We start from the raw sequence: 13395 nt of genomic DNA, 5'->3' as shown, positions 1-13395 counted from the left end.
TTCTTAATTTCTTTATGGTATCTTTTGAAGAACTGAAATTCTTAGTGTGGAATTTATCCATCTTTCATGTTTTAGCACTTTTTTTCCTTTTAAAAATCTTTCTATATATTTCACCATGACAAGGCTGTGATCCAAAAGATGCTTGCTTCTTGAAAGGAAAGCTATGATAAACCTAGACAGCATATTAAAAAGCAGAGACATCACTTTGCCAACAAAGGTCCATATAGTCAAAGCTATGATTTTTCTAGTAGTCATGTTCGGATGTGAGAGTTGGACCATAAAGAAGACTGAGTGCCAAAGAATCGATGCTTTTGAATTGTGGTGCTGGAGACTTTTGAGATTCCCTTGGACTGCAAGGAGATCAAAACAGTCAATCCTAATAATAATCCTAATAATAAAGGAAATCAATCCTGAATATGCGTTGGAGTTACTGATACTGAAGCTGAAGTTCCAATACCTTGGCCACCTCATGCGAAGAGCCGACTTATTGGTAAAGATTCTGATGCTGGGAAAGATTGAGGGCAAAAGGAGAAGGGGGCAGCGGAGGATGAGATGGTTGGATGGCATCATCAACTCAATGAACATGAATTTGAGCAAACCCCATGAGATAGTGAATGACAGAGAAGCCTGGCATGCTGCAGTCCATGGGGTCACAAAGAGTAAGGCACAACTTAGCAACTGAACAACAACAACAGATGTCAATTGTGTTTTTCCCTTTTCAATTATTATGCATGTAATTAATTTATTGTTTTTGTAGTATTGTGTTAACTAAGACCTTGAGTGCAGTATTGAACGGAAGCCTTGTGGAGGTCATTCCTATTGTGTTATATTCTGTTGATCATTGTCTTTTAAATGGCAGGTTTAGTCAGTTTATATTTGCTGTGAGTATTGATTTAGAATAAAATATGATTTTTTAAAAGCAAATTTTATTGTGAGTCTGAGTGTTGGTCTAAGGTGCTAAAAGCCTTCTGAGTTTGTTGACATCTGAGTTGTAAGAGATGAGAGTGAAAGTGAAAGTGGCTTAGTCATGTCCGTCTCTCTGTGACCTCATGGACTGTACAATTCATGGAATTCTCTAGGCCAGAATACTGGTGTAGAGCCTTTCCCTTCTCCAGGGGATCTTCCTAAACCAGGGATCGAACCCAGGTCTCCCACATTGCAGGCAGGTTCTTTACCAGCTGAGCCACAAGGGAAGCCCAAAAGATGAGAGTACTATTGTAAGATTTCATGAGTCATTTCCGCTTTAAATATTTAGGAGCACAGCATTAGCTGACTGTGTCCCCAAGGCTCTGAAACACAGATGTGGCAGCTAATGAAACAGCTCTAGATACTCTATACATGAAGAGAGAGCCAAAAAGTGATCATCCAGTAGCTTTAACAGTATTAAGAACCGTTAACCTGCCGATCTGGTCTCAGTGAGTTTCAGAATGAATGATGTCTTAAAAATGTCAATTTATCAAGGAAATGAAACTCTTCTGAAAATTGGTGAACTTAGTCCTGTCACAGGTTAAAGTGGAAAAAGACATTGGTAAATAGATGACAGAGATGACCATCTTAAATGTTAACCACTTGTAACCCATTGGTGTAAGGTCTGAGACTTATAGATAACTGTCATGGATAATATTTCATCCTGTGTTTTGTATTGCTTCTGTATATATCTTAATACATTTGAGAAAATACCCTGTTTGGAATTGGGATTGAAGAAGTCTAAAAAAAGAATCCTTAAAATAATTAAGGGAAATCATTATTGTACCATACTCTGTGGTTAACAAGAAATACCTACATATTTCTTATTTGTTTTTGGCAGGGTTGCTACAAGTTGAGTTGAAAACAAGAAAAACTTGCTTTTGGCGCCATCAAAAAGGAAAGCCAGATACCTTCCTTTCCACAATTGAAGCCATTTACTACTTTTTGGTAGACTATCATACTGATATATTAAAAGAGAAATACAAAGGACAATATGATAATCTTTTATTTTTCTACTCTTTTATGCACCAGTTGATAAAGAATGCCAAGTGCCCTGGAGACAAGGAAACAAGAAAACTTACCCATTAGTTTTTTCAAAAAAGTTACTTATGTAATTTTATTTTGCTAAAATCAATAAAATTATAATTGTGCTTTGTTTATTCCTAGGAAATATTCATGTGTAATGTCGGTAAGACCACTTGAAAAAGTAAGGTTTTATTTATTTTACTTCATATTTTTTAAAATGAAGATATTTCTAAGGGAATTTTCAGAGATAGTGTTGACCGAAAAATTCATTTCAGAAGTCACTTGCTCAAGTTTGGCAGATCTAAATTTTATTACTATATTTTAATATAATAATATGTTATTTTATATCTATGTGATGTAATTAGATATTTCTTTAGAGATCTTCATATCTTTCCACCTATACTCACAGAATCTCCTCAAGTAATTTGCTCAAGGTTGATGGCAAACCTGGGCAGAACTAGAATTGTAGCTCCAGTCCATAGGGCTGTTTCTTTTAAGTCCATATTGCCTGTGATGGACTTTTTTTTTTTTTTTTTAATCTGCATCTTTTTTAAGGAGGAATTGTTAATAATCACATCCTGTCTTTGGGATGGACATATGACCCAGGTTAGCAAGCAAAATGCCTAGTGATTGATCCAGGATAAGTACATGTTTCCTTTTTGATAAGTAATATGAATGTTCAAGGAAGTAGGGACTGTTTTTCTTAAAGCAGTATGGTTCATTGGTTAAAAGCATGGCCTCTAGAGCTAGACTACAGACTCTAGGGCTAGACTATCTAAATCTAAATCTCAGTTTTCATTTTCCACCTACCAGTCACTTGTCAGTTTCTTGATTACTGAAGAGACCAGTAATACGGTAGGTATTTTAGGATGATACTGAGGTTTAGCTGAGTGAATGTATCTATGGGGCTTTCAGTAGCACCTGGCATATAGTAAGTGCTATACATGTGTTTATTCTTTTTGTTTTATGAAATTGTGAACTAAGCATGATGTATATAACCCTAGAGCTACTGGTGACATCTCTGCTGCAGGTGGCAAAACTTTGCCTTAGAATGAAGCCAGCAAAAGAAACAGTGGAGAGATAAAAAGACTTGAGTCCTGAGGACATCATTTAATCATCTAATCTAGCTGCTTGTGAATGGAGCCCTACTGTGCTGAATACCTTCTATTTGCCCTCTGGATCTGCCTTTCAGTCTTCCCATTCTGCTCTTTGCTCTGTGAGGTAGGTCCCCTTGTCCATTGGCTTTTGGTTGGGATCAGCAAACAGGACCAGCAATAGGTTGAAAGTTGAAAATGAAATTGTGTTGTTTATCTCCTTGGCTGCTTTGCTGCCAGGTCACCATGGGTGGCTGTGTCCCTTTCCTGAAGGTCATCTTACCAGGCATCCTTTTCCCAGCAGTTATTCCAGTTCATTTCAGACCCATGCTTCCTCCTTTTACCCCTTTTCATTTATGTAGTAAGGTCTCCTAGGTGTTCTAGCCCGAAAGTAGGTCATTTACACCTTGGTTTTCCTAAACTCTGCCTGTACCTTTGTAAATAGTGATTTTTGTATGCTGTTCAGTCACTAAGTTGTATCTGACTCTTTTCCAGCACCACAGACTGTAGCCCGTTAGGCTTCCTTGTCCATGGGATTTCCCAGACAGAAATAGAGTGGGTTGCCGTTTCCTTCTCCAAGGGAATCTTCCTGACCCAGGGATTGAACCTTCATCTCCTGCAGCTTCTGTACTGGTGGATGAATTCTTTACCACTGAGCCACAAGGGAGGTATTTTTCTCAAAAGTCCCCACTTGAAGTTGTCCTCTTTATAGGATATTGACTATTAGATTTCACCCACGTGAGTGCTAGAAATAGTAATACATTTGCTGAAGTACACTCAGTGGGACATGTGTTTTATGGGAAAAAAAAAAAAAGTTGCAGGTAAAATTTGTTTGCTGCACTTTATATCCCCCTCTTAGAGATTCAAAAGGCACAGCATGAAAGTGCTGAAAAGTCCTGCAATAAACATTTTGAACTTCAAGTTAGTATTTCTTAAACTTTTTTTGAATAAGGAGTGCCTACTAACATACTGTGAACATAGATCTTTTGAAACATTGTAATTTAGAGCAGTCCCTAATTAATTTATCTGTGGCAGTTGAGGCCTAATGAGATTAAGTAACTTGTCCATAGGATCACACAACTAGTTAGTGGCAGAATCCTGTCTAGAATCTGGGACTTATGATTGGGTCAGTGAGGTCACCATTTTATTACACTCTTCATTAAAAGGAATGTGGCTTATATAAAGTTTGAACATTATTGGCCCCAATAGTCTTAGCCAAATAAACTATCTGACTTGCCTATTAGTTAATAAGCAATAACTGACTAGCAGTTATTTTACAAGAATGGAATTAAAATGGATTTCTTCATGCTTAGGACTTGGCCCTGGGAACAGAGGAAGGCCTGAATTGATTTAAGCAGGGCCAAAGTTGGATTTCTCTGGGCTAAATTTGAGCTTTCCCGAGCCAAAATCTTTTGCCATTTGACAAAATATAATTGTTAAAAGGGAGAAGGGAAAAAAACTCTTTTGCTCCTTATAGCTGTCTTAAGAAAGACAGCCCACATACTCCATAAGAGCCTAATTTATAGCTAAATCCAGAAAAATCTTAAATTCTAACCCCCAAACAATAATAGTACCTGTTGAACAATGAATTGTCTATACTTGTCTTGTTTTTCTTTGGTCTGAGGGACTGTAAAAGCCACCCTAATTCTTTACTCCTCCCTGTATTCATGGAGTTTTTTTCATCTTCCTTTGAAGTGCGTTCTCAAGTACTTTCTGGCCCGTATGTGTTTCCAAACATCTAGTGTATTCCCACTTTTGTGCTACTGCTGTCGCCAAAAGCACGTACATGTCTGGCTTAGCTTCCTAGAGGGTGAGACATGCATGAAGCAGAGCCAAATTACCCTGGTCACCCTACCTGAATCCAGTCTTAGACTGGCTAGTAGCCAGTCAACCCACAGGTATGTGAACCATCCCAGCCAAGATCAGTAGAACCTGACACCTATCCAATTATAGATGTGTAAGCAAGGGATGTCCATTGTTATGCCTCTGAAACTTTATAGCTATTATTTTACAGCATTATGTATTTACAGCAATAGATATCTCATCTTTGAATATAGTATCTGACACATCTTTCTCAAGTGGCTTCTCACCTTCTTGGCCTCACTGTTTCCTAGGCCACCAACTACCTTGCCATAGCTATCACCCTATATAGTGACACTGTGTACTAGCAGGCTGGAGTGATTGCTCTGCCTCAGCTAGCCACATGCTCAGAATCTCTGGCCCATCCGAACACGTCTGGACTCAAGGAAGCATCATGCCACAGGGTTACCCCCAGTGATTGTCAAAAGGGTTAGATGATGCAATCTGGGAGAGCCAGTTGTCTGCAAGACTTGGATCAATGCACTAGAAGAAGCTGTTACACAAATTCCTATCCTTTTTCGTGGACTATTTTGAGACACAGTTTTTCACCCTCTTGCCCAGAGTATGTACCATGTAGCTAAGCAACTGCACTGGCCAAAATATCAGCAATGTCTCTTCATGACTTAAATCATGAACCAGAAATGAAATACTGTTTGGTTTATCAATTTGCATTTGCTTCCAGTCCTTGTTAGCCTTACATCTTTACTCTGACCAGCCTGGATTGCCTCTTCTAATAAAGTAATAGATTTAATTTGTGCCTCAGGCTCTCTTTTCTAGAGAAGCCAGGTGATGAGGAAAGCAGATTAAAGTATTGCATGAATGAAGAGGTTTAATAAAGTAATTGGGGTTCTCCCAAATATGGGGTCTGCTGGGGGGTGAAGGTCTAGAAAACTTCAGTGGAAGTGGATTACAGAAACATTCATTAACTAGTTCAGCCTGAGATGCTCCAAGTACTCACAGCTTAGTTTGTAGAAATGTGCATGTATTGAACATAGCAGTCTTCTGATTTCCTTAATCTTTCTAGTAGCCCTTTGATTTCAGTTGAAAGGCATCTCTTTAATCCCTTCAGAGGTTGTACAAAATGAGTGTATAGTTACACCCTTTACTTGTCTTTCCCATGTGTATGCATGTGTGCTCAGTCACTCAGTTATGTCTGATTGTAGCCACGTGGACTGTAGCATTCCATGCTCCTCTGTCCACTGGATTTTCCCAGCAAAAATACTGGAATGGATTGCCATTCCCTATTCTGAGGGATCTTCCTAGGGATTGGACCCGCATCTACTGCAGTGGCAAGCGATTTTTTTACCTTGAGACCATGGTGATGGCAATACCCTGAATTTGGTCTTTGTCCTAAAGCTATATTTAATGATTCAGCATTTGATTTGGTGAAAACAGTTTCATTTTCCAGCCTAGACTCTATATTCCCTTTTAGTAATATTTGTATAGCCACTTCCTTATGTTTGAATTCGTCTTTCTGTTAGAATACCTTATAAATTGCAGTTCATAGCAGCCAGCTTATTCTTTCAAAATTCTGCTTCTAAGTCTCACTTGATGCCATGAGTGAATTAGGTACATTTTCTGTCTTCTGTTACTGCTAGTGATAATTTTACCAAATTTTTGCCTCCAAATGCTGACAGAAGACCCTTAGTGAAGAGTTTGGCCAAACTCTTAGTAAGCCTGCAATGAAGACCACCAGCCAAAAATCACCACTAATCAATAACACTTAGTGAAAGCCTCCAAATTAGAAAGAGGGGCCCAGTTAACAAGGAGGGGAGGAATCCAAAGGAAACAGAGAATGAAAGGAAAACTAAATATCTTAAAAAAAAAAAAAAGTACATTGTATTCACAGGACATGAATGGGATAGTGTGAAAAAGAACCAGCAATAGACAAGATTCTGTAAATTAAAAATGTGCTTGCTGAAGTAAAAAGTCAATACAAGAGTTGGAGGACAAAATATGACATAATGAATAGAAAATTGTAAATTCCAAGTAAAAGTCCAACCTTAGTTTAAAGTGGCAATTGAAACTATAGGCTACCTGTTACATTGTATTTAATAAAAACCTTGAAGGGAAAGACATTTACTGATAGTGTGTATACTTAACAACAACCATTTGTTGTTAAGGAGAAAGTTAGGGATTATTTGTATATACCAGTTACCATAAATTCACAAAAAAGAAAGATTATTAGCTAGGTGGAATGAGTCTGTTCATACACCTAATCTATTAATTTACACGGACACTGCATATTCATGTTGAGTTTTTAGTGGGGTTGCTGAGATGGACCAAAGCGCTACTCCACATTGTTTTTAACCATGTTTCTTTTTTTTAGACTTGAGAGAATAAAGATTTGAGAGAATAGCATAGAAACATGTATGTTACCATATGTAAAATAGGTGACCAGTCCAAGCTCAATGCATGAAACAGGGCAGTCAAAGTCAGTGCACTGGGACAACCCAGAGGGATGGGGTGGGGAGGGAGGTGGGATGGGGGTTTGAGATGGGGGGAAACATGTATACCCATGGCTGATTCATGTCAATGTATGGCAAAAACCACAATATTGTAAATAAATTTTCTTTCTTTTAAATGGAGGATAATTACAGTATTATGATAGTGTTTTATATACATCAACATGAATCGGACCCAGATATACATATGTCCCCCCCATCCTGAAACCCCCCTCCCCTTTCCCTCTCTACCCTATCCCTCTGGGTTGTCCCAGAGCACTGGCTTTGGCTGCCCTGTTTCATGCATTGAACTTGGACTGGTCATCTGTTTTACCTATGGTAATGTACATGTTTCAATGCTGTTCTCAAATTATCCCACCCTTGCCTTCTCCCACTGAGTCCAAAAGTCTGTTCTTTACATCTGTGTCTCCTTTGCTACCTACCCTGCATGTAGGATTGTTGGTACTGTCTTTCTATATTTCATATATATGCGTTAATATACAGTATTTGTCTTTCTCTTTCTGACTTACTTCACTCTGTATAATAGGCTCCAGGTTCATCCACCTATTAGAACTGACTCAGATGCATTTTTTTTATAGCTGAGTGCCAGAGTCCAGCTCCAGCAGCCAGGGAATCAACCTGAAGAGATGGGTGGTGTCGGCAAGAAACGAGGCAGCCTGTCAGTTTTCTTGGATTGCCTATTTGTTTCAAGCTTAAGATTCTCTTTTATACTTTTACAAAAGCATTAGCTCAGAGGTTTGACATTTTCAGTTCCCCCTGACCCAGATTTTTTGTCTCCATAAATCATTGTTGCCCCTCAAAAGGAGTTCCTGCCTCAGCGATTTTCTTCTCTACTTCTTCTCATGTGTCCTTGTGAATACACTGTAACTCATGCTAATGTTTGGGCTGCATACCACATTCCTCAGTTTATTTCTTATCTTTCTAAATCCTGTTGCCCCTAGTATCCTAAGCTCACTATTTCTTAAAAAGGGCTTCTAGCTATTAATATCTCTAAAGTTCCTAATCTCTATAAGCTATAGTAGAATATGCTAACATTACAACATTCCTTAAATCTTTAGTTTCTAACTATTTTAATTATTCCTAAGCCCTAAATTCAGCAAACTCCTTTGCCATAAACACTTTCCTCACAAATAGGCTTCAGATAGCAATCCCTCCCATGGCCTCAAGCTGCAGCCTACATACTTATCCTGGAACACTCTTTTGCAAAAGCCCTTGAACAAATGTCAATGATAAACTTTATGAATTATTCTTTGAGCACAGCTGCAGAAGGCTTTGTGCCGTCTCATGCTCCTCTCAAGAACAATAAGCACCTTAATATTCTTTTCAGTCAACTCAGCTGAGGAGAGGAAAAAACAAGTCAGAATTACAAGGCCTAACTCCTTCATCCCAGGTCCATGCCTGCGGGACAAAAAGAGGGAGTTGGGGCTGTGCCTCTATTTTGTCAGTAATGCCTAATGCGGCCCCCAACAGCTGAGTAATATTCCATTGTGTATATGTACCTTAACTTCCTTTTCCATTCATCTGTTGATGGACATCTAGGTTGCTTCCTTGTCCTAGCTATTGTAAACACTGCTTCAGTGAACATTGGGGTACATGTGTCTCTTTCAATTCTGGTTTCCTCAGGGTGTATGCCCAGCAATGGGATTGCTGGATTGTGTGGCAGATCTAGACTCAGTTTTTTAAGGAATCTCCACATTGTTCTCCATAGTGGCTGTACCAGTTTACATTCCCACCAACAGTGTAAGAGGGTTCCCTTTTCTCCACACCCTCTCCAGCTTTTATTGTCTGTGGACTTTTTGATGATGGCCATTCTGACTGGCGTGAGATGATACCTCACTGTGGTTTTGATTTGCATTTCTCTAATAATGAGTGAGTTGACTCATTGGAAAAGACTCTGATGCTGGGAGGGATTGGGGGCAGGAGGAGAAGGGGACGACAGAGGATGAGATGGCTGGATGGCCTCACTGACTCGATGGACGTGAGTCTGAGTGAACTCTGGGAGCTGGTGATGGACAGGGAGGCCTGGCGTGCTGTGATTCATGGGGTCGCAAAGAGTCGGACACGACTGAGTGACTGAACTGAACTGAACTGAATAATGAGTGATGTTGAGCATCTTTTCAAGTGTTTATTAGTCATCTGTATTTCTTCTTTGGAGAAATGTCTGTTTAGGTCTTTTGCCCACTTTTTGATTAGATTGTTTGTTTTTTTGGTATTGAGCTGCATGAGTTGCTTATATATTTTGGAGATTAATTCTTTGTCAATTGTTTCATTTCCTGTTATTTTCTCCCATTTTGAAGGCTGTCTTTTCACCTTGCATATAGTTTCCTTCATTGTGTAAAAGCTTTTTAAGTTTAATTAGGTCCCATTTGTTTATTTTTGATTTTATTTCCATTACTCTGGGAGGTGGGTCATAGAGGATCTTGCTGTGATTTATGTCAGAGTGTGTTCTGCGTGTGTTTTCCTCTAGGAGTTTTATAGTTTCTGGCCTCACACTTAGGTCTTTAATCCATTCTGAGTTTATTTTTGATGTGGTTTTAACCATGTTTCTATGTCATCACCTTGAGAGTCTGACAGCCACAATCTTATTTTATATGTAGTTATAGTAAATAGTATTCATCTCATCACATATTTATTATAGAATATTATGTTTGATGGAGAAAAAAATCTCCTTTACCTGTGCTGTAATTTTCACACTAAATACTTGGCAGATTAATTTAGTGTCTGTAACCTCATTGTCTTTATTCAGTAATTCTGCTGCTAAAATGAGTGAATAGCTAGTCAAAAAGCAACTCTTTGTTTTGGTCTTCTTTCTAAATGTCATTTCTAAAGTAAGAATGGAGTTTATTTTTTCCACTTAAGGAGATCTCCCAGAAAGGCAAAGAAATGGAAAAGAGGAGGAAAAAAAAATAAGGACTACTCCATGAGGTCCTTTATCTAAGAGTACAGAGAGAATGAGAATCTTAAGGGGCAAGTTTTCTTTTAATCCCTAAAACTGGAAGACACAGGTTTTTAGAATTTAAAAAGGCAAAAACTAAGGCTTAACATCAAGGAATTGCAGAACACCACAGATACAAAGAAAATAACCATAGTTTTCAAAGAGAAAAGTCAGGTCTTACAAAGGTCAAGAAGCATGGTGTCAGAGGACTTCTTAACAAATATTGGAAAGTAGAAGACATTGGGATGATGACTAGAACTCTAGAGTATCACTCAGAACTCTAGTGAAAATGATTTGGGTTCTGTTTCCAGTCATATAATCGATGAAGTGTGAGTATACAATAAAGATAGACAACATCTCAAAAAACTTACCTCACATATATCCTTTTTGAGATAAAGATGCTTAGCAAGATACTGGAGGATGTTTGCCAGCAGAATGGAGAAAGAAACCAAACCAAAAGGGAGGAGAGAGCATCAAAAAAGCAGCAAAGAAAAGTTCCAGGATTCTTCCACTCAACACAAATTCTTGGTTGTCCACTATGTGCTGTGTTCTTGTCTAGGTAGTGGATGTAGCATGTCAGTGCCTAGCACGTATTAATACATGCTAAGAAGGAAAGTAAAGCAGAGTAAGAGACAAACAGTGGCTGATGTAGGAAAGGGATGCTATTTTAAATAGAGTTGTGTGGGAAAATCTCAAGGTAAAGCCAGAGACCTAAATGAAGGGAGAAAGCAAGTCATGCAGATAACACAAAGAGTAGCATTCTGAGGAGAGGGAACAAGTATGTGCAGCGGTCCTGAGTCAGCAACATGCTGGGCATGTTTGAGAAATAGCAAGGAGGCCAGTTTAGCTGGAATAAGGGAACAAGGTAGAACAGGATCATAGTGGGGTGGGGATAAGGGAACACATCTTTAGTGCCTTGGAGACCATGGTAGATGTTTGGTTTTACTCTGAGGGAGATGTGAAGCCACTGGAGGATTTAAGCAAAGGAGTAACAAGATTTATTTCTGATTCCTTTGTGAAAAACAGACTATAAGAGGGTAAGAAGCTAAATTGGAAGATTAATTAGAATACTGTTTCAGTAGTCTATGTGACAGAGAAGGCAATGGCACCCCACTCCAGTACTCTTGCCTGGAAAATCCCATGGACGGAGGAGCCTGAAGACGGCAGTCCATGGAGTGGCTGAGGGTCAGACACGACTTCACTTTCACTTTTCACTTTCATGCATTGGAGAAGGAAATGGCAACCCACTCCAGTGTTCTTGCCTGGAGAATCCCAGGGACGGGGGAGCCTGTTGGGCTGCTGTCTATGGGGTCACACAGAGTTGGACACGACTGAAGTGACTTAGCAGCAGCAGTCTATGTGAAAGATGGTATTTGCTTAGACAAGAACAATTGTAAAAGGAGAGTGGTAAGAGATGGTCAGATCCTGGATATATCTTGAAATTAGAAGCAAATGTGATTTGCAGATGGATTAGACTCTGGTGGCTATGGGGATGCATGAGATAAGGGGGATCCCCTTCCAGGAAAGACCCTTTGATGAGCTGCAGGGAGTGTGGAGGAAAGAGATTCTCTAGCTCTCAGCACTTCACCTGCAGCAGCTATAGAAGACACTGTACCTGAGATTATACCTTCCCTAGATCTGAGGACTAAGCACTAAGTGGGGATGTAAAAGCCTTGCCATTTCAGCCTAATGCACCACATTGTGTCAGGCAAAACTCACTCTAGAGCTTCCTCCTTGGCTGAATCCGCTTCTTCCCCTTCCCTTGACAAGTGTTCTCTGATAAACACCTGTAGCCCAAATTCCATCTCAGGATCTTCAGAGAACCCAACTGTAACAGTTGATCCCAAGGGTGGTATAAGCTGCCAGTGAGGACTCCATCACGTGTGGCACGTGGAAGGAACATAAGGAACCCCTGGCTCAAGGTGGCAACTTTTACAACTAGTAAAATGAGAGGGTTTACCTGTGGAAGAGAATGAACTAGTGAGTGCAGGGTATCAGGTATTTGAGACTCATGAAGGAACTCAGAGGTTGAAGAATAACAGAATTGGGTGGCTAGATACCACTGATGCTTTATAGAAAGTGGGTCCCCTTAGTTGCATACAGAGCTTATCTGGAATGGAATAGCCTGAGTGGCTGAACTGGTAATTGTCCTGGGAGAAGAAATACTGGAAGATCAACTGTAGGAAGTCTGGAATAGAGGCCTGTTGATGGACATATTGGCAATGAGTGTGAGCATAAACAGTGAGGGTCTTCATATCACATGTAGAACTCACCAGAGTGCCTCCACTATTGAAGGGGCACTAAACAATAAAGAAGACATGAATAAATTGCTCAGTTGGCATCATCCATTCTGCCCCAGTCATTGGCCAATTGGTGCTGGCATTTGAGCACATGAATGGAGTGTCCACTGGGGAAGGGGTGAAGCCTGGGCGTGGGATGAACTGATCAATGCTGATTTAACTCCTACTGACAAATGCGCAACCTACCAGCAATAGAAAGAAATGCTGAGTCCCCAATATGTCACTGATCCTTGGGACCAAGTGTCAAGTTGGCTATGTTGGGCCCCGTCCAACCTGGAGTGACCACCTGTTTCTTGTCACTGGATAATCACATATTGCAGATACGAGGTTGCTTTTCCTGCCTACAGAGCCTCAGTCAGTACCAGCATCTGAGTGTTTATTAGATTCACTAGCATGGGATCTCACATAATGTCATACCAAATTAGGGGACCTATTTTTCTAAAAAGGAAGTGCAGGAGTAGACCAGTATCCACTGATAATGTCACATATCTTACCACCCAGAAACTGCCAGCCTGATAGAGCCTTGGAGCAACCTGCTGACGCTATGGCTGAATACCAGTTCAGAAGCAATACTCTTTAAGAGTGAGGTGCCATACTCCAGAATGTATTATATTATTGGATCAAAGATGTTTATATGGCACTATGCTTCAGTACAAAAAAATATAGATCTGGAAGCCAAGGAGTGGAAGCAGAAGTGTCCCTTATCCCTTAAAATCACTTCTAATAACCCTTAAGGTGCCACTTGTGCT

General features: G+C 39.7%; 1 protein-coding gene across 2 annotated transcripts in view; it reads left to right on the top strand.

The window, feature by feature from the left end:
* DTWD1 (DTW domain containing 1) overlaps positions 1–13395 on the top strand; it is a 33729-nt gene that overhangs the window by 16710 nt on the left and 3624 nt on the right. The window contains exon 5 of one of the 2 annotated variants that reach the window (XR_825220.1): positions 1808–3213. Coding sequence is in view for 1 of the 2 variants with exons in the window: in XM_010839520.1 (XP_010837822.1) it covers positions 1808–2055 (248 nt within the window). In the remaining variant the exon portion in view is untranslated. Of the gene's footprint in view, positions 1–1807; positions 3591–13395 lie in introns of those variants that run through there. The other variant, XM_010839520.1, reaches the window with a different exon arrangement.

This window comes from Bison bison, unplaced genomic scaffold, assembly GCF_000754665.1.
Source record: "Bison bison bison isolate TAMUID 2011002044 unplaced genomic scaffold, Bison_UMD1.0 scf7180017864118, whole genome shotgun sequence".
NCBI classification, from domain to species: domain Eukaryota; kingdom Metazoa; phylum Chordata; class Mammalia; order Artiodactyla; family Bovidae; genus Bison; species Bison bison.
This window is presented reverse-complemented; position numbering and strand designations above follow the sequence as displayed.